Below are 22,148 nucleotides of genomic sequence, written 5' to 3' on the forward strand. Positions count from 1 at the left end.
TAGATAGATAGATAGATAGATAGATAGATAGATAGATAGATAGATAGATAGATAGATAGAACATAATTACAATGTATCCATTCTCAGATCTGATAGGCTCAATGTCCTATTAAACCATCAACCCACAACTTGAACCCATACAATGTTATAAGAGTAAAATACAAAAAAATAAATAAATAAATAAATCCTCCATTACCAATGATCTAGGTACAATCTCTTGGTTGAACGATTTGAATTCAAATGAAAGTACTAGAAACCCCTCAGTGAGTCAGGTGTAAATAACTCAATAACTGCTAACAATTTACAAGAAGAGCTACAGAATCTGGATGCTGTTGAATAAATGAAGGCCTGGAGTTATTGTTCCAGGACTCTTGAACTGAGGTGACTTTCCTACCTTCAGAGTGAACGATGGTCTCGTCTCCAAACAGTATGTGTCCACATGAAACAACAGCACAGAAATCAGCTCCATTTTGTGACTTATTCAGGTTCTCCATTGGCAAGTTGAAAGTACAGCTGTTTGTTGATGTCTTGCGTTTCCTCTCACACTGATTCTTATCGCCCGCCTGGCTGTAAATCAACCCAGGCTGAAATTCTCCAGAGTTCCTAAACCAGTAAAAACTGTGCTCTGCACCACAGCTCCCAGTTTGAACTGAGCAGTTCAGTGATCGGATGGGCTCCGTCTCAGACTGTTGGAGTGATGTTGGGAGGTTTAGTCCAGAACCTTTCACAATGAGTGTAGTCCCCTCACAAAACTTGAAGTCAGTCATGTCGCTCTTTATACAGTAATAAGTCGCTGAGTCTGACATCCTCAAATCGGATATGTTCAGCAAAATGTTCCGGTGGTTTTCACTATCTAAAGAGAAACGAGAGGTGTCAAATTCATCTTCAAAACGGCTTTTATTGCTATACTTGTAGAAATTGCAGATGAGCCTTGGTTCCTTCCCCTGAGTTTGTTTGTACCAGTAAAACATCAGAGCTGCATCATCCCAACAGAGGCACTGCAAAGTTGCACTGCCTCCAACTTCAGCTGATTCCATAAGTAATGACAAATGTGTGGAAGCTGGTTTATGAGCTGCAGACAAAACCATATAGACAAACAAGAAATCTGATGAAATTACAATGGAAGGAGCTGTGAACGGTGAGAATGAAAGAATCATAAAAAAAGCTTACCCGATATCACAACAAGTAGAGAAACTAAATACAAAGCAAAGGCTGGAGGAGTCATTGTGCTTAAAATGCAGTGATGAAAGAAATGAATCTCTGCAAGTTTTTCCCTTTTTAGGTCTGTGTCTGACTAGCCAATCAGAGTGCATGCCTCAGTCTGAGGTCATTTTCAGTGCCGCCTCCCTCCACAGTTGTGCTCTATGATTCTTAAACCTGGTATTGGGCGTAAAACCTGAGTCAGTAAAGTAGACAGAAGGATGTATGTTTTACATGTGATAATGTGGAGAGTATTTATTTACCCAGAGATGGAAAAATGCTTTTTCAAGAAAAACAGAAATTCAACTGTTTCCTGATGTGGAACATGATTGTACTTTGTAAAAAGGAAATAGCTAAACCAACTTAATTAAATTGCTTCAATTGCTAACAAGTAATTCAATGAAGTTGATCTAAATTAATATATTAAGCTGGTTTAATTTGACAAATTTAAGTCAAATTACTTCAAATAAATAAATTAATTAATAAAGGATATTTTCTTCTAATGAAAATATCTTTATTTGAAGTAATAAAGCTTCGGAAGATATTTTCTAAAGATATGGGCTTTATTTTTAGAGCAATTAGACAGGTCATGACAGAGGGGGAAGACATGCAGTAAAGATCGTCAGGTCAGAAATTGAACCTGTGATGGCCGTATTGAGGACTAAGGCCTCCTGATGTGGGTTGTGTTCTACCCCTGTATCACCATAGCACCTGGTCAGTACAGGGTGCTGCTACAGCACCCTGTACTGCAGGGTGCTGCAGCAGCTGGTCAGTACCCTGTACTGACCAGCTACTACAGCACCCTGTACTGACCAGGTGCTTCATGATGAAGCATGTACCGAAGCTTGAGTCATGACGTCAGACGTAGGATATGAACGCGGCACTGAACTTAATTGTTTCAAGTAAAGTGAAAGTAAAAAGTTCCTTTAAGTTAAACTGTGTAACTTTTAAGTTAATTCAACACAAAAATGTAAGTTGTCATCATTAACCCAAACAAATTAAGAGAGATTAATGTAAAAAAGTCCAGAACTACAGCCAAAATACACTTTTTAGAGTGTACTTGGACTTATTACCAATAAAGCAGGTAGACTTTTATGACACACAGTCAAGGGCATTGTATTTATATTCAAGTAGCTATCACACACACACGCACACACAGACATAAAGTTAAATTCAGATTTATTCAAACCCCTGACAGATTTAAATTTAAGGGAATCTTTTTTTATTACAGAAAGTAACATGAGTCTCAGCTTAGGGTGATGGCTGATAGGCCATCTTTTCTGAAGTATTATTACATATGTTCAGATCAGAACTTCCAAATAAAAAATGCAGTATTATTATTTTATGTACAATATTTATTATATGCTTATTACCACTAATAGCATTCTTAAATGTTTCTGTTATTTACAGATATGTTTTAATATAATGTCTTTTATTCAAACTCTGGCAATAACACAATCCTCTACCAGGTGGGGGCGTCTTACCTGCTGCTCAGGCTCTGAAGAAACAACTAAAGATATTTTATTCAGACAGGCTTATGATTAATGTTTTTATTATTATGTTTTTGTTTTAATTGTTTTGCCTTTATGAAGCACTTTGTGATCTATATGTCTGTGAAACGTTCTAGAGAAGAAACAATTAGATTTTACGATGTTTCACCTTGTAGACTGTTATTATATTGTGATCTCAAAACATTTTGATTCTGTATTTGTGTCATTTGTGTCAGTTTTAGGAGTTTGAAAATCACTAAACTTGGGACATGACAGACAAGGTGTTTCGGTGGAGATATAAAATGTAGTGAGTTTATGTAGCCTGAGTAAAATGACCTCTAATTGACCTTCCAAAACAAATGTTTGTACCTCAGGCTCAGTGGCCAGTTTAAAAGACTGAGTATCATATTTGAATTATACTTTTTTGTGCCATAAAACCCATTTTATCCTGATCTTTGTTCCTCATTAGCTTGTCAAAAAAAACGAGCCAATGCAGCAACAGCAGGTTGATGTAATGCTATCTGTGTTTGAAACACTGAAAAAAAAGTTTGGCTTTAATAAACTGCAAGCAGACACAAACAAAACACCTTTATTGTGGGAAAACACAGAAAGAATCATATACGAAAAGAAATATTGTTGAAGTCAAGAAAAAATAATTCATTGACTCATTCATACGAAGTGAACAGAAGAATATAAACCACAAAAATAGAAAGCTACCTTAGTTTAAAAAAAGATCCTAAAGAAATAATTTTGATGTCTTATTTAAGCCTTGCGAAGTTTATCTTAATTCAGAGGAGGACAGAAAAAACATTCACCTCGTATGAAAAGTTCAGCGATTCTGAACAGTAAAGACTCTTTGTTTGTCATGGTTTACAGTAGAGTAGACACAGACAGACTTGCTGCTCCTCCTCTGTTTCTGTGATCTGCTGGACGACTCAACATTTATAGATGCATAGTGGAGGCCGCCTGAGTCTCTGTGATTATCCTGGAAATACATGATAGTTATACGTGGACGGTTAAAAATATGGATGTTTGAACAAAATTCTAAATGAATAAAAAATAAAAATAAATTTAATTTCAGATTGTGATTCGTTGGTTATTCTTACCTCGGTCATTGGGGTCTGGGCCACACGCAGTCTGGACTCTAGTTTTGAAAACATAAAAAAATTTTCATTAAAATTATACTTGTAGCCATAAAGTGAATGATAAATGTTTCCCACTTTACCCGTGGCTCGGTGAAGTTGTCTTCTCTTTCTCCTGTTCACAAAGATAATCAGTAAAGCAACCAGGATGGTGGTGACACACCCAAACAGAGATCCCACAAAGAGGTACACCAACATGTTTTCTACTCCTGCAAAGAGCCAAGAAATAAAACCAATTATTTTGGGGTTTTAATTTAAATTAAACGTCCGACATTTTCCTTGTTCTATCCATTGGACTAAACAAACTGTTGCTCATTGAGATGCTTCTGGTCTCTGGAATCAGAAAGTCCATCAGTAACTTTGGGCTGTGAGGTGTTGAAGGGCTTTCCAACGTGAACGGCTCGTTTCAACCTCTGAATAAATCCACACTCACAACCATGTTCCCAACTCTCGTGAAAATTAAGCTAACTATTTTTGACATTAAAGGCATGACATATCTAAAAGTGAGACCACTTTTACTATTTAGCGGCTTGCTTTCAGAATGAACTTGTTAGGACAGCCAGGCGTGTTACCAGCTGTGTGGAAATTTTCCCACAGACAGTCTTCCTCAGTGCGTTAGCTGATTTCAAATCTTTAAGACCTTCAAACCCTTTACCAGATTAATAAACCAATTTGGCTTATTAATCTGATGGACTCAGAGTCTGTTTTTATCAGGAAAAACACCAAACTAAATGTTAGAAGTTAAAACTGAGCTGGCCTCTCTAAATATACTGAATAAGGATTTTCCTCTGGTTGACTGATGTTTGTAATTTTAGCTATTTTAAATGGAAATTATAATGGGCAGTTTATTTATTTATTTACCCCAAATATGTTAGCAGAACACCCAGGCTGCCGTAGATTACCTTTTTTTTCACACAATTTTGTAGCTACTCATTGTTTGTATTAAATGACCTTTCTCTTTAAGAGAGACAACAAGCATGAGTAGATATTGATAAATGCAGGTTTCTCAATGAAGAACTGAAAACTAATAGAGATGTTATTACTGTATTTACCACCTGCAATTCATAAATCATCAGGATTATAACTGACCTGTGAAATCCAGCGTGGTTCCATTTCCAAAAGCGATGTGTCCGCAGGAGGCGACAGCGCAGTAGTAGGTCCCAGCATGAGACGCATCCAGATTCTCCACAGGCAGGTCATACACACAGGTGTGTGTCTGTCTGTAGGGATTTGTCTCACACTGCTCGTTCTTGGTTCCGTGTCCATAAACAAGTCCTGGTGGAGATCCATCAGAGTTTCTGAACCAGTAAACTCTGTGTTCTCCACCACAGCTCCCAGTTTGTACTGTGCAGTTCAGAGTCACAGAGGCTCCCGGCAGGACAGTGGCATGTTTCGGCTGATCGACCGAAGCCTGAATGTCAGAACCCGAATCTCTAACACTAACTGTATTTCCCTCTGCAAAAGTCAAAACCTTTGCATAGTTAACTGCACAGTAGTAAGTCGCTGAGTCTGAAACACGTAGATCCGAAACCGTCAGGTAGTAAGTGTGATTCTCTCCACCCAACTGGAAACGACCATTGTTCTGGAATTCATTATAAAAAGTCTTTTTTGTTCCATAGTTATAGAAGCTCGAAATGAGCTTTGGCTTCTGCCCCAGGCTTTGTTTGTACCAGCAGATCCATGCTGAATCCTCACCTTTGTAGAAACATCGAAAGGTCACTTTGTCACCGACAAGGGCTGATGTGAAGCTGCTCTCCTGGTGTACAGATGAATGTGATGTCAGGTGAGTCTCCTGAACTAAATAGAAAATCAGAGTGAAAAAAAAAAATTAAAAGTCAACCAAATTTAAACGACACATTTCATGAAATAAAGTCGACAATTCATGCAATTAAGAATGCCCATATTAATTTAACCAAAAACTCACCCAAGCAAAGGACAAGGCATGTTGGAAAAAAGGCATAGTGTGTAAATGCCATTATCTTCAGATTATTGTGGTGAATGGAAAGTATCTTTTAAGCATTCTCCTCTCTTAAGGGTCTAGTCTGCCATTGATTGGTTAACATAAAGTGATGCAATGTGTCCTACTTTGGAAACATAATCACGTGCTCAAACCTACCTCTGGTGTCTATGTTTGTTCTTGAGAATATTAGTTCAGTTACAGTCGAATGAACTCTGCTGCTGTAAATTAATTTATACCTAAACCTTAAGTGAAATCATGACATCTGACTAAATAACAAGTAATGGATTTAAAGGGGAAGTATTATGTAAAATCATTTGCATCTTGCTTTATTATTATTCCCTTGTCAAACATGCTTGGAGTGTTGCTTTGATTCTTTCATGCATGTTTGCAAAATCCTTTGATCTCCGTGGCAACCATTCAGCTTGGCAAAATGCCTGATGTAACCGAGAACCGCCTTGGAGGATGAAGATCCTCCTAGCTTCAGTTTCCTTGACAGAGCAGCCCTCCTAAACCACTGCCCCACTCAGCTCCTTCAGACTAGCCAGCAGCAACTAGCAAACAGGACGTAAAACTGCATGTCTGTTGAGTTCATTATACAAGCTACTTCTCAGTGCAGTGCTGGTAAAAAACATTGCTAGAGGCTTAACAGAGGAGCAATGGTATGATGACCAGTGAAACTGAAAAAAAAAACACTAAAAAAAGGTTAAATTCTGAAATAATTTTTATATTAACACTTTATTTGAATTAAATTATCATAATTTACAAAATCATGCAAAGTTAGCACTTTTAATGGACTTTTAATGCAACTTTTAGAGCAACTTTGCATTAAAAGTGTCATTATTTACCGAATGACACTTCATGGCAACTGTCATAAACATTCATAAAGACTTCTTCATGTTCATGGCAGATATTATATCATGTTTATAACAGTGTCACGTCAGTCTTATGCACACCCCTTCAAATAAAGTGTTACCGTTTAAGGTTTAGTTTAGGTATACATTTAGATGGTATGGAAGACCTTTATGAAAAAAGCCAGTAAAACAGGCGACCTTGCACACAAGGGATGTTCAATAGTCGATTGTGATCATTACAATTATTTTTTTTTTATTAGCTTTATTGTTCAATGTGAAGCTTTATGCTATGTTATAATCTATTATTCAAGGTGTACTTAAACATGTTATTGAGGAGAAAAATAATTACACTGTCAAACTGAGGGTGGAACTGGTTGGTGGTTGCTTAGCTACACAGTCACACAGATCCAAACATCCCGCCCAGGCGCAGCTGCAAGTTATTTCTTCTGACACTGGACATTCACACACATCAGGGTAAGCTGCTGTACCTGACGCATGCTTTCAGTTGGGCTGTTTGTGTCCACATAAATGTGTTTTACCTGACTTTGACTTCTGGCTCCAGCTTGTGGATGGCATCTCCAATTCGACTGAAGAAATGTTGTCTTAGTTGGTAGTTTCATAAATCATAAACTGTTAATCATATTTATTTAGCCAAACATTAATGTCAAATGTAATTCCCAACACTTGGCCTTCTATCACCTGAAGAACATTTCCAGGATCAGAGGACTAAAGTCTCAGCTTGCGTTCATCTTTAGTCACATTGATTACTGCAACTGTGTCTTCACAGGTCTGCCTACAAAGTGAATCAGACAGTTTCAACTGATCCAGAACCACTTAGGTCTTCTGGTACTGGTCTGCTCTGCGTCCCAAGGACCAGAACCAAACATGGAGAAGCAGCATTCAGCTTCTATACACCTCTTATCCAGAACAAACATCCAGAAAACTGCAAAACTGTTTAAACACTGAGCTCCTTTAGTATTAAAACCTCTTTGTTAACTCACCTTTGATCTATATTAAGTGAAAAAAATTTCATTTTAATCTGCATTCCAACTTTTTATTGCTTTCCTTTTTGTGCCACTGCTATGTAATATTTTGTTTGCTGTTTTATGTTTTCATCATGTGAAACACTTTGAAGTTTTGCTTTGTTGAAATGCACCATATAAATAAATCTGCCTTGCCAAACTAAGAAGCTGCAACAGTTAACGATCTACTGATAAGCTCAAAGGAACCTGTCTAATCAAACAGATACGTTCTCCCATTATAAAGGAATGTTACTTTGTTTGTTAGATATTACACAGCAAACTTCAGAAGTAAATTATGCATCTGCGATTAATACTGTAAGTTATAGTGAAACACTTGATATAATATATGTATTGTATATAATGATTATACAGTGTAGCCTGTGTCTCTTACTTTGACATTTCATTTATTTGCTAAGTAGAACACATTATAACAGCAATAATTGCATTTATTTACCTCGGAGAGAGAAAAGCAGCAGTAAAAACCTTTGGCTGTACATACGCCAAGAAACACAAGAATTAAAAAAAAAAAATCTTTATTATATAAAATCTTCTACATCATGACCAAAACATAACATATAAATTATGTGGTTTTTTATCAAAATCAAAATTTTGTAGGTTGAAACTTCAGTGTACAAATCACACACCTTAGGTTCCACAAAGTTATTTACTAAAAAAAAAGATTAAGTTAAAAACAGAAAACAAAGGTACATCCCAAAAGAGAGACACAGTGGTAACATTACCTGATTACAGCATGCAGATGCTTTGTCTGCACTAATTTCACCCACCACTGAGTGTGGCTATGTCTATTTAATTCAGCTAATAATAACGTAAGCATTTGTGGGCACTCACAGACTTTGTAAAGAGCATTGAACATTCATCTTAAAACCATGAAATAAGAAAACCACATATAGACCCTGTATGAACACGGAACCTTGAATCAAACATCAAACTCTGTGCTCAAACGCAACAAGCGTACCTTCAAGGTGTGAGTTTGATTTTCCAAAAGATGTCTCGTCTTCTTCACTTTCTGACCCATGAAAGTTTTTTTTTTTTTTTTTCAAATATGACAACGTAAAGGACAAGATGGAAAACAATGTGACACCAGCTGCTCTAATGACATTCATACCAAAATCTTGTCTGAGCATCAACAAAGTATATTGAACCTGCTACTCAAATGTAACCAAAGAGGCAATAAAGATTTTCAGGAAGAAATAATTCATTTGTCCTGACTGATCTTGGAGTAAATACACTCAGTCGCTGTGCTGCTTCTTTGTCTTCTAGATCTATTAGAGTGATCAACATTTATTGATGCATAGTGGATTCTGTCTGTGTCTTGGTTGGTATCCTGGAAATGACAATAAAAGCAGAAAAAAATTAATTGTAAAACATTAAATAAAAAAATTAAATAAAAAAAACACAGCTAAGCCCAAAACCATTTATACGCCTGGCAGATTTAATTTTACAGTTATTATTATATTTAATTAATGTTTTTCTATTGACTGGAGGAAATATTTACATTTTGTACTGGCCTGAGATTAGTGTAAATTCAAGGAGGCCTTTCACTCTCAAAGACTTAGACGTCAAATACCAAGAGAAACTCACAAAACTGTAGTCAAGAATTAAGATATTGATTGATTTATTACCAGTAAAGATAAAAATAGCAGATAAATATTTTTCTTCAATATTGACACAATTGTCCAATTTTTTACATATAATTTTCAATTCCTATCAATTCATTCAACCAGGAAGTGTAAAAATGTTTTACACTTCCTGGTTGAATGAAAGTAAATTTAAATCCAAATATGCCAAATGTATGAATAATTTTTTAGATTAACTGTATAATAGGTGTAATTTTAGGCTGTAACTTATTGAGAAAAATCTCACCTCAGAGGCAGTAGTAGGTTCAGGTTCTGGTTATGAAACACGGAAAATTATTCATTGAAAATATATTGTCACTGAACAAGAAAGGAATGAGACACTATTTATTATATTACCTGAACTATGGCAGTACTTTTTATTTAGTTTGCATCCCAAGGCAATCAACAAAACAACAAGGAGAGTTGTCAAAGATCCAGCCAAGAAATATACCAGGTGCATTTTCTCACCTATCAGAATAACAGAATAACTTTGTTTTTGTCTACATTCAAGATTTAACTTTGAAACACAAAATACTTGTACTTACATGAGAGGCTCAGCTTCGTCCCATTTCCAAACACAACATGTCCACATGAAGCAACAGCGCAGTAGTAGGTTGCAGTATGAGACGCATTCAGGTTCTTCATCGACAGGCTGTGCACACATATTTGACTTTTTGTGCTGGAATTGCTCATACACTGATCCTTCCTGCTTCCATAGGTGTAAATGAGTCCTGGTTGAGATTCCTCTGAGTTCCTGAACCAGTAAACGTTGTGTTCTCCATCACAACTATCAATTTGTACCAAACAGTTCAGAGTCACAGAGGCTCCTGGCTGGATGGTTTCAGATTCCAACTGATGGACCGAAGCTTGGATGTTAAAACCTGGACCTTTAACACTGACTGTGGTTCCCTTTCCAAAATACAGAACTTGTTTATAGCTAAGTGCACAGTAGTATGTAGCTGAGTCTGACATTGTTAGATCTATTATTGTCAAATAATGCAAATGTTCTTCTTTCTCTATGACGTAATGTGAGCTATTCTTGAATTCCTCATAGAAGGTGACTTCTGTACCGTACACAAACATGCTGGACATGAGCTTTGGCTTCTGTCCAAGAGTCTGCATGTACCAGCAGATCCACGCCGGCTCATTACCTTCATAGGTGCATCGCATTTTCACTTTTTCTCCAACACGAGCCAACAGAAAACCAGTCTCTTGATTCAGTGATGACATTGTCAGATGTGTTTCCTGAACTGAAAAAAGTGAAAATTCAAAAAGGAATCAAGTTGTTTAACATAAGCCTGTTTCAGAAAGCAAAACCTAACAAGAGAAGTATTTGAGGAATTAGAAACAAATCTTACCCTTTACTCCTAAAAGAAAACATATCAGGAAGACCAGCTGTGCAGATGCCATTGTGTATGGATTTTAATGTTGAGTGAAAAGAAACTACATGTCTTCTCAACTCTTAAGAGACAAGACTGCAGTTCATTGGCTAGTACCAAGTGACACATTTCCAACTAAGGAAACGTCACATGTTCATAGCTACCAGTCGTGTTAGCCTAAATGCATGTATATATAAAAGACAACAAAAAAATTTGAGGTTATTTGTTCTTTCCCCTTTGTTGTTTACAGTTGAACACATGACATTTATCTTGCTAATTTAATCCTTCATAACAGTCAAGTTATACCAATATGCATTGGCCGGTAACCTAATGGAAAACATATGGAACACACTCTATAGCACAGATTCAGCACCGAAACAAAGACTATTACCACCCATCAGCGGCTACTTTCTTGTCGTAGCCTATACCCATTCTGAAGCTAGCTACTGATCTCATTAGTGATAGGTCGTTACCAGTAAATGAGCAACTGGCCAAGGTAACTAAGCCAATCAAACAGTAGCTACTCAGCTGTGTTAGCTTTGGAGAGGCTGGCGACTAGCATGCCCTAGTTGGTCACCCACTGGATTACCTTCTTCCTCTGCTAGCCATTAGCATGAATAGCCGACTGTTATTCTTGAATAGGCTGGCAACTGTATGTAGCCTGGTCATCCTTGACTCATACTTTATTCTTTAAAGAAAATTTTACTAATAAAAATATTTGGCATACAATATTTGTATCATATATTAGATGCACTGACGTGTTCTTTTGACAGTTTACTGTAATCCAACATCACACCAACATGGATTCCGATTCAGCAAATGGCTTAAGGGCGATTCCACCTTTTTTTTATTGATATAAATATTTTGCAATCACCAACAAAAAAAATTACTGTAAAGTATACATTATATGTTACAACTATTCTAATTACATTCTTACAAAAATAAAAATCAAGCTCAAACTTAGCAGAGGATATTGAAAATATTTGGGGTAATAAATTTAAATACAAAAATTTTCAAGGAGGTCAACTGAAATACATTTTTAGACTTCACAAAAAAATTTGCACTTACAGAACAAAATTAGCTCATTCTTCCAGTGTATGAAGAATGTGGGCTGGTTTTAAAGAATATCACATACATAAACAATATTTAATACTAATCAGAAAATATTATTTATGCCATAGTCAATATTATGTATTAAAAAGTAGTTAATGTCCTAAACGGCCTCCTGTAGTTTACCATTTACATGCTCTCCATAGTGAGTAAGCATGGTGTCTCTTTCCACTGCTATGCAATGATATTCGCCATGACTCCACTTCCTTAGCAACGCAACCAGCAGTCACATCCTGTGGGTCAGCCGGTAGAACACAGGGACCAGGTGCTGATGCTGTAGTCCTCACTGTGGTCCACCTGGGTTTAATTCTTAGTCTTGGGCCATTTTCTGCTTGTCTTCTCCTTCTCTCTCCTCCCTGTTTCCTTTTACTATTCAAAAATGTTATTATAATAAACCCATTTTTATTTAAGCCAACTAAATCTGATGTTACATCATTCTACTTCCCCTTAGCTCCTAGCAGATCTCAACCTTAAACACTTACACTTACATAAGCTCAGGATGAGCTGAAGACAGAACAGAAACTGACTGGACGTTGATCATGGCCTCAGAGTTGATCTGTTTAGCAGAACTTCAGACTTTAAGGACCTCAATTCTCCCATTTTCCTGACAATCTCCTGGTTTATGCTAATGTTATACATGAGACTGAGTCTAGAGCTACTCAACTCTCACTGTTCCGTTTTACTCTATACACCTCAGATTTCCGGTAGAAGGTAGACCTGTCATCTGCAGAAATACTGAGATGACTCTGCAGTTGTTGGTTGCATCAAAGAGACAGCGTGCAGAAAACTGGTGCACGCCAGTTTTCTGCCCGCCGGCGTGCACCTGTGTGGCATGATGTGTGGCCACACAGCATGCCACACATCATGCTGTGTGGCATGATATGTTCACTGTGATCTGTGAACAAAGGAGATGAACGTTTTCATGAAAGTGTTTTGTAACTATTTTCATCACTGGAAAGAATGTCTCTGTTGTAAAAATCATCCTGTATGACTGTAGACCCAACGTTGAGACAAAGCGGCTGTCCAGCTTTAGGAAACTTTGAAGATCAAAGACTACTAGCTGTTTTTTTTGATGACTCTTTTAAAAATATATGATCTATATTGGTGACAGATGCTTGTTGCATGAATGTGTGCCAATAATCTTTCTTTGAAAACATTTTAAAGTTTATTGGGACCAGGGATGGATAATATGGCTGAAAAACTTATCGAAATATAAAATATATTCATGTTAGTCGATATAAGCTATTGTCAATATTGATAATTATTGATTACTTTTTTGTTCTAAATATCTGACGTACAGCCAAACTGGTGGCATGACCTTTACATTTTTTATATCCACAGTTTTAACTCCATATTATTGTTTTTTTATTATTATTTTTATCTTGAAACAGTTATGAGGAACAGTGGTTAAACCTGAAACTGCTCAACAGGTTGTCGCTAGGTAACCAGGGAGTTACCTAGCAGCTCTTTGGTTGCTAGCTAGGTGGGTGGGTTGGTTGATGCCACCCACCTGGCTTAGATGGCCATGAGAGGTTGACTGAAGAAAGCCTTTCCTCTGCCTATATCTCCCAGAATTCTATGCGGTTCTGGCTCAGAGTTCAGTGAAATTACTGAAAATCCTGTCAGACATATTATTTAATCATGTTGATACTTTGTCACTCTGGACAACTGATTTATTTTCCAGCTCTATTTGGGACTTGTTCATTTCCCTCTGTGGCACCTACACTCACACCGCCTCATTTCTCATCTTCACAAAGCCGATTCTGACATTTGCTCTGGTCAATTTTGCTATTCAGTTTGTTCACACGGCATGTCCTGTAAAACCAGATTTGACCATATCTAGCCGTGACGAGGGGCTTCAGGGTGGACGTTCTGTGCTGACCTGAAACTTATGCTTCCCCCAGTGGAAACTTCAGCTGTGCAGATCACACCACCACTTTCACCACATGAGTAGGGGGTAAACAAGAGACCACATGAGAATGAGAGATGCACTCGGCACCAGTGGTGATATTTTTAGACTTTGGGGGATTTTTATGGTGATTGTTTTCTGTTTTCAAGTTGCATGTGCAGAGATGCAGAAGCTTGTGAAATATTAATTTCTTATTTAATGGAAACGGTGCAATTGCGAAGTTGTGTTTCTTAGACATTAGCAGAAAACAGACAAAGATTTTCACACATTTGTAATGAAAAACTCAGCTAATATGTTGGGTTAAGTATAAATAGTGATAAGAAGTCGGAGGGTAGAGGTGTTATTGTAAAGCAGCAGGAGAAAAGCAAGCTGCATCAGAGCTATGACCACAGAGACATCCTGTCAGGACGGAGAAGAGGTGGAGCCGACAAACCACCGGGGCTGAGGTCGATGTGAGCGGCCCGGACCAGCGAACTCAGCGACAACACTCTGCTCTCTGTATTAGTCAGCTGGCTGCAGAACTAAAAATACATCAAGTCTCATGTTGAAGTCAGCATCTGAGCATCAAGGCTTGCACCTGCAAATAATAAGATCTACTTTATGATCTGGTTCCAAAAGCAAAGGTCATAGCTCAAAGCCAACATCTTTAGACACACATAGCAGAGAGGGCTTTACAGAGAATAGAGAACAGAAGCAAACCTTTTATGTCCAACCGCAGCATGTGGGCCTTTCAAGCAAACAAACGTTTACTTTGCAACACCTCTTAGATCTGAGTTGTTTTATTTGAAATACAGATCTCTTCAAACTCAATACCATATATGACCACATCCAAGTGCTGCAGGAACCAATTATTGACATTTGATTGCTTAGATCAGTTATTTGTATGGAGGGTAGACAGGAAGCTGGTCCCTGCTGGCAAACAGATGAACTGAGTACAGCTGCTGTTTATTTTAGCACCAAATTTTAAAAAAAAACTTATGAGATTAAAAATGCAGCATGTTTTATCAGGCTCATGTGGTGAACGCCGAGTTTGTCACTACAGTTTGCAGAGTGAGGCAACCTTAAAGGCAAACAGTAGTTAGTGCTATGCACCTTTAAAAATAATATATATTTTTTTTTGCCATCTCACTATAAGTGTTAAATATGGCGACTATGGTGAAAGTTATCATCACTGATGTTTCTGTTTTGAAACATTCTGTCTTAGAACTTGGACATAACCACACTAACACCATGGGAGAAAATGGCAGCTTTTCTCCCAACCACAGCTCAGTGTGTTTATTCAGATTAAATCATCAGTGCTTTGATCCTGGTCAGCAGGGGGCACTAGACTCCTCACACTTTTATTGCAGTGAATTTTTCTTTTTCTTTTTTTCTTTTTTTTGTGAAACCTGAATGTTTGTCTCAGTTCTTAGATGGTTTTATGCTGTGGCTCCAAAAACAAGTAGGCTATGATAATAGATATGTGTGAGTGTGACTTTGCTAACTGACTGCTAGTTAAATTTAGCATCTAGATGTTGCATATCTATCTAGTATGGTGTACTACTGATCACACTCATGAAATAAACTTCTCCAGTCATCTAAACATATCAACCAAAAGGTTTGAACATTTAGTCTGTAGCTGTCTTACTGTTTACCCGGTCTTCCTCCACCTGTGTGGTGAAGGTGGTGTGGTCTGTCTGCACAGAACAAGTTTCCATTGGTGGAAACATCAGTGCTGGCTGAGCTCAAACACAGGAAACCTGACCAGAAGCCCAAAGCCACAACAACTCATCTCTGACCAAACCTTGATCATGTCGGATCTGATGTGAACACGACAGTCAGAGACAAGCAGGAACCAAGACAGTGAATTGGAGGAATATGTAAGAGAGCTGAAACTTCAGGTTGGTTTTGAGTATGCAGATTTTTATTGTGTCACACAGAGAGGTGCTGGGTTCAGTTCAGTTAAGTTCAGTTTTTTATATCATCCTTACTCAATAACTGGCATTGTTGAGTAATTTATTTATATCCAAATGTATACAATCAAACCAATGTATGCAATAATAAGACATTTAATTATAAACAACATTCCAGATTGATCCTACAGTAATTAAGTTCAAATGTCCAAAAATAAAAAAGTATATTTTAAGCATTAAGACCTATGTTTGGTTTATTAGGCCTTACAATGAACTAACCTCATCGTCAGGTGATCAACAAGACATTACTTGTTACATTTTCACATTAAAAATGTATAAATGGAGCCATGCAGCTTCTCCAGCAAAAAGAGATAATAAATGTAAGAGTGGAAGAGACACTCTGGCCTTAATCAACTAAAAACAAAACCAACCAACATCACCACAGATAAAACATTCATGTGTCTGAAGCAAATACATGTTCTGAGTGAAGCGATGGAGCTGCTGGTCTTCAGGCTATTTACTGCTAACATAACCTGAAAACCACAAACTCAACAGATGCTACTTTGTGGTTGAGAGACCAACGGTGAACCAGCGACACTCTTCTGTCGTGAACCTCTGTGAGGTCAGCAAACAGGAAGCCTCTGCCTTGATTCCATTTACTTCACGTCACCCGTCACTACGAGCCCCGAAGACCAGCGTACGTTAAATAGTGTTAACAACAAGTCAGCAAGAATGTTCATTTCTGATTTCATGATGAGTTGGAAAACTCAAACTTTTCAGCCAGCACAATTGTTTACAATTGTGAAGAGGAAGGAAGATGGTTTTCAAATCTTTATACCCACAAATCAGTCTTCACTCCCACACAGCAATACATGTGGTTTAGATCTAAGCAGATCTAAAGCTTCTGAAACAAAACATTTTGATTTGACCTTTTTATCCACCTTTTAAGTATTTCATGCTTCCATCCATTCATCCATTTTCTCACACTCTTGTCCCATCGGTCAGAAGGGGTGCTGGTGCCTATGTCCAGCTGTCACATATTTGTTGAAGCTGTCTCGATGTCATGACAACATGTTATGAGAAAGATCATCTGTGGGAGAAATGCCTTCTCCCAGTGCTAACTAGAAACAACCAATCAGAGCCAGGAGGTGGGTCTTAATGCTGTCAATCACAATATTGTATGGCACTGGTCATCTCACCTTTCCTCCTGCAGTTTCTCCCCATCAGCAGATCCTGTTGTGAATGATAATGCACTAGCACTATGCTAACTATAGCATAGCCACCGATGACAGCAGATAAGCAGTTTTCCTGTAATGGTAAGTTGTTTCTCCTTCATCCTTCCCCCATTTAGCCCATTTAGCAGCAAGTATATGTGCTTGATTGTCAGTGCTACACAGCTCCAGGTGAACAAAGGACTTCCTGTCTGTCTATAGCCTTTAGGGCGTGCATTAGGGAAGACGTCCTTTTCCTGACGGAGACAGGAACTCCACCTCTGAAGAAAGATGACCCACTGATGTGGTTGACCAGTCACTGCTTTAACTGGCATCTGTCTCCTGGCTGAAGATAAGCTTAAGCTTTTTTGAAATTTTGCAGAAAGAATTGAAATACTTAATTGCCCAAATGCTGTCTCTGATCCTGTTGACAAATCAAAGCTGCTGCTTAATGAATTTACACGTTGATTTCATAAGTAATTCACGGTGATTTTCTCATGATCTGAGAAACATACAGAACCTCCTTATTCTACAGAAAGGTTAGAAAAATCCCTTCATGTGGCTGAATAAATTATAAAAGTGCAAAGCAAATACATGGAACTAAGTGATAAAATTATACAATAAGTGTAATAATAACAGTAAAAATATATGTTTTTAGTCTTAATCAATGCAGTTTAAAATATTCTACAGTACAAACAACCAATATGGAGTGTAAATTGATGTATACCAGCTTTACATATTTTTTTCTTCCCTTAAAAAAAGGAAAATTAATTATCAGAAGAATGCATGTTTCTGAGTTCTTAATTGTCATGTGTTTTTTTTTTCTTTTTTCAGGAAGCATAACTTGTTTAATTTGTGTTTTTGTGATGGTTAAGTGATAACTTATTAGTTTATTCCTTTGGTTATTGCTTCTTGCTTAGTCTTATGTTTTGATGGTTTCTTATCTTCAACCCAGAACTGAAGTCAAGACATGGAGTCTTATAAGCACTTCTCTGTTTTATGATATTTTGATCTGTATGTTCTGCAACAATGGAGTCAGACTATTTCATATTGAACAAGAACTCAACCCACCAATCCTTATGACAGATTTTATTTTATTTTATTTTATTTTATTTTATTTTATTTTATTTTTTGCAGCAGCAGACTTGATTTGTGCACGTGATTGGAATCCATTTTCAAAAAAGTGATGTTGATTTGCAGTTCATGGGTAAAATAATAAAAATTGCAGATTCCTTCTTTCTGTTTTACCAAGAAACATTTTTATAACAGTCAGAGCAGCACATACTTTCTTGAATGCTCTCCCTGATGAAACTGGTACCTAAACGAAGTTCTTTGGGAATCTGTCTAGTTATAGCAGAAATGAATGAAAACCATCCCTTCTGATTTCTTTGAGTTAGACTGATGTTAAGTTAATGTTGCTTTTACTTTTCTACACCCTCAGCAGCTCTGTAATACATTAGTTTACATGCATACATTTGTTGAAAATCTGTTCTGAAATAAACTGTAATTTCTACATAAAATATTTGAAGGCGGGAACTGTTAGCTTTGAAAAAAAATTCTGATGATTATATATATATATTTATTTTTTACTCAGCTCTGATGTTGGATGATGCATATTCACTAAAACTGAATTACTTTAAACTCCCTGGGATTTTCTTTCCCAGAACCCAAAATTTGCTGACTGCAATCCACCTGTACCAATTTGACAGAAGGTCTTGCTTTCTGAGAATGACCAACAACTGTCAGTGAATAAGTGATCACGTTTCCTGAACATGACATGCTGTCACTCCTACTGCGCCACACAAGTACAGTCTTGACTATAAAGTGAAGGAAGGATTGAAGTTCCTTTCATTCAGCAGTTTGACCAAGATGACACCTGCACACTTCGTCTTCTGGCTGACATGCCTGCTCCTGGTGAACATGGGTGAGTTTGTGCTTTTGCATCTTAAGTGTAATTCCTTTGAAGTTTGTGACTTTGGTTTCATGTGTTAATTATGGGTGTGGTTCATTCGGCCTTTTTTTCTTTCCTCAGCTCTGACAAAAAACATCTCCTTGTCTGTCCGTCAGAAACGTAGCGTTTTGTCAGCTGAACCTGGAGAGACTTTGACTTTGGAATGTTTCTATGAAACGGATGAGGCCGTCAAGTTCAGCTGGTATAAGCTAGCCTTGGGACAACAACCACGACTCATTTCCACCCTGTTCAAATATGGACAGGAAACTTTTTACAATGAATTTAAAAACAATCCACGCTTCAGCCTGGGCTCTGGAAAAGGTAAAAACCACCTGATTATCACCGAGCTGCAGCCTTCAGACACGGCCACTTACTACTGCTGCAGTGGTTACATGTACAGTTTTGAATTTGGAAATGGCACTACGGTGTTCGTGAAGGGTTCAGACTCGAACATGCAGACTTTGGTCCATCAGGTAGAATCTGAGGCCGTCCAGCCAGGAGGTCATGTGACTCTAACCTGTACAGTAGAAACTGGGAGCTGTGATGGAGAACACAGTGTTTACTGGTTCAGGAACAACAGAGAATCAGTTCCAGGACTCCTTTACAGCCGCAGAGGCAGGAACGACCAGTGTGGAGAAAAAACTCAGGAGCAAACCCGTTCATGTCTGTACCGCCTGCTGCTGCAGAACCTGACTGGGTCTCAGGCCGGAACCTACTACTGCGCTGTGGCTTCCTGTGGACACATAGTGTTTGGAAATGGAACCAAACTGGGCTTTAAAGGTAAGCACAATGCTTTGGAAAAATATGATGCATAGTTTTCCAGAATCTGAAATATGATGTATTCAGCCTCAAAGAGTAAATACTTGCTTCAGTAATTTAGGGCAAACACTTCTCCATCTTCCCCGTCCTTACAGAACTAAAGCCTCATAGCATGACACTGTGACCACCATGTTTCAGTTTGGTGTTTAAGTTGATTTTTTTTCCCACCACAACATTTCACATGTGGCCCAAAAGGTTTAATTTTCATCATGCCTAATCAGAACACACACACGTTAGCTGAAAAACCTCAAACTGGACTTCTAATGTCTGTCTTTCAGTGATGTCACTCTGCTCCCACTCTTCCATAAAGTCCACACTTGAAGAATGAAGTGCACACTTTATAGTTGGACTTCTCCACTGCTTCCTCCCTGACCTGTCTGTTGCGTTCCTTGGTCTTCATGATGCTGTTTGATCACTATTGCTCTATAATAATCAATGAACAAATGTGTTTACTCATTCTTCTGATTTTTACTTGAAATAAATTTTGTGAATAATCAATGGTATTAAAATAGAAAATTGGGCAAGTTTAGGTGAAACAGCACCATCAAAATGTAGATTCACACAAAAACTAAAAATACTCAAGAAAAAAAGAAAAAAGAAGAAAAAAATATATATAAGTTTAACAATAATAAACTATACAAGATAAATACTGTGCAGTTGTTAGAAATAGAAATTTTGTGCTCTGATCAAAAGGATGTGCATGGATGACTTTTTTTTCATAGTGTGCGTAATGTTCATGTGTATTGAACATAAAAAAGACAGTTTATAAAACTGTATATCAGTGCAATGCAGAAAAACATGTGAAATGGCAGCAGAAATGGAAGCATTGACGGTGCTAACAGCAGCTGAAAGGAAGTTTCCACGGTAACGCTCCTTGGCGTACCCAGGATGCAGCAGTCTGTCACTGAAGGAGCTCTCCAGTTCAGTAACAGCAGAGTCCTAGTGTCCTAGTCCAAGGCGTGTTAGAAACTAAGCTTTTACAAGTCACTGTGAAGATTCTTTTTTTCTGACAAAAAGTATAAAATACTTTCTGACATTTTTACAGATGAGGTGATTTCTATGCATCTTCTTGCTGGAGCTTTGGCCTTCATTTCCTTCTTGAGTTTTTTACAAGGTCTCTTGTTGTTCAGGATTTATAAGAGAAAGAACTCCAACACCTCAGGTACCACAGCTGCTTGTTTCTAATGTCTGCCGACTGAAAATGGCATCGGGAAACTAAATTTGTGTTCTTTTTCAGAACCTCTTTCCAGATTCTCCCATGGTGACACAGGAACTGCAGAGGTTTCTATTGTCTCCATTACTGGTTTTATTTTATTTCATAAAATTTATCTGGACACTTTTCATTTTACCTATTAAATCTTCATATTTCAATGTGTTTGTGCTAATAGAGGGAAGACCAAGATGAAGAAGACCTCCAGTACGCAGGTTTGAGGCTCCAGAAGGTTTACACATCAACAAGACAAAACCAGAGAAATGAAATCACTGACTGTGTGTACTCTGCTGTGAAGAAGTAAAACTGAAGTTTAGATTTGTATGATCATGACATTAAAAATGTTATAACCCATCAATTGTTATTAATGTTGCAAAAAAGGTATTAAGATGACATAAAGCTGTATAGTAGAGAAAGGTGATGTTTAATGTAATAAAATATATTTGGATTGGTCTACTTAGACATCAGACTACACATTTATGACCACTGCTTGAACTTTTCACATTTTATCAACCTACAACCTCAAGTGTAAATGTATGTTTTGGGATTTCATCTTATCTGTTCACCTCAAACGTGTCGACTGATTTATAAATAATTTCAAAGGTTCAGAACAACTAGTGATTAAGCACATTGCTGTTATTAAATTTTCTTATAACTTACAAGCCACAGAAATGACAATACTGAAAATCACAGAAGATTTTCTTTAGTCATCTGAACTGTTAAACAGCCTAAAGAGCCTTTTAAAAAAAATCCACTTAATCTTGATCTACTTCATAACTCTTCAGTCCACAACAAACAGAAAGTTTTCTCAATATTCAGGGATAAACAAAACAATTAAGCTGAGCTCAGAAGTACAAAAAATTTTTTCCACTTAAATTCCAATTTTATTATTTCAATTGCGTAATTTACTAAGAAAACACATTTTTAACTTTAAGTATTTAATCACATTATCAGATGAAAATTTGTCCCATATAAGATGAATACATTTCTGAAATGTTTTTCTATTTCAGTCATCTGGCAGTTAATTTTCTGGTTTATTGGGTTACATACAGCAATGAAAGAAGAATTAATCTCCTTGGATGTTTTATTATCATCAACAATAACAAACTTGGCTTTTTTGATAAATTAATTTACAAAATAAACTTTGATGTCAATGTGAAAACGGATTATAAAATAATAACAAAAATATTTAACCTAAAAGAAGTGACTACATAAATATTCATCCGATTTATGATCACTGACCTAATTTGACAGAGGTCCAGGCAACTGGTGCTAGTAGTCTCACAATACGTGGGACAAAAAAACCACTGACTGAGGCCCCAATAACTTTTAATAAATTAAATTAAGCGACTTCACTTAAATTAG

The 22,148-nt window shown here is 37.2% G+C and overlaps 4 protein-coding genes across 6 annotated transcripts in view; 1 reads left to right on the forward strand and 3 right to left on the reverse strand.

Moving 5' to 3' along the window:
* LOC103140660 (uncharacterized) overlaps positions 1–1,234 on the reverse strand; it is a 2,579-nt gene extending 1,345 nt beyond the window's left edge. For all 3 annotated transcript variants that reach the window (XM_016673313.1, XM_016673312.1, XM_016673311.1), the window contains exons 1-2: positions 1,171–1,234; positions 395–1,072 (exon numbers count right to left, since the gene is read on the reverse strand). In XM_016673313.1, the coding sequence (XP_016528799.1) occupies positions 395–1,072; positions 1,171–1,225 (733 nt within the window). In that variant the 5' untranslated portion in view covers positions 1,226–1,234. The remainder of the gene's footprint in view (positions 1–394; positions 1,073–1,170) is intronic.
* A 3,676-nt stretch (positions 1,235–4,910) lies between these two features.
* On the reverse strand, positions 4,911–5,648 carry LOC103140661 (uncharacterized; the record flags this gene model as incomplete). The annotated part of the gene is made up of 1 exon (XM_007555906.1): positions 4,911–5,648. A coding segment is annotated over one exon (738 nt), but the record flags the coding sequence as incomplete, so codon positions are not given.
* A 3,115-nt stretch (positions 5,649–8,763) lies between these two features.
* On the reverse strand, positions 8,764–10,532 carry LOC107836667 (uncharacterized). Its single transcript, XM_016673301.1, has 3 exons — positions 9,848–10,532; positions 9,754–9,770; positions 8,764–9,010 (listed from the first exon to the last, which is right to left on the reverse strand). The coding sequence occupies exons 1-3, from the start codon at positions 10,530–10,532 to the stop codon at positions 8,882–8,884; spliced, it is 831 nt and encodes a 276-aa protein (XP_016528787.1). The 3' UTR covers positions 8,764–8,881.
* Positions 10,533–18,459: 7,927 nt separating this feature from the next.
* Positions 18,460–21,136, forward strand: LOC103140662 (uncharacterized). Its single transcript, XM_007555908.2, has 5 exons — positions 18,460–18,727; positions 18,836–19,534; positions 20,619–20,735; positions 20,811–20,854; positions 20,962–21,136. The coding sequence occupies exons 1-5, from the start codon at positions 18,673–18,675 to the stop codon at positions 21,085–21,087; spliced, it is 1,041 nt and encodes a 346-aa protein (XP_007555970.1). The 5' UTR covers positions 18,460–18,672; the 3' UTR covers positions 21,088–21,136.
* Positions 21,137–22,148: the final 1,012 nt, after the last annotated feature.

The sequence above is a fragment of the Poecilia formosa genome, unplaced genomic scaffold, assembly GCF_000485575.1.
Source record: "Poecilia formosa unplaced genomic scaffold, Poecilia_formosa-5.1.2 Scaffold73, whole genome shotgun sequence".
Lineage (NCBI taxonomy): Eukaryota > Metazoa > Chordata > Actinopteri > Cyprinodontiformes > Poeciliidae > Poecilia > Poecilia formosa.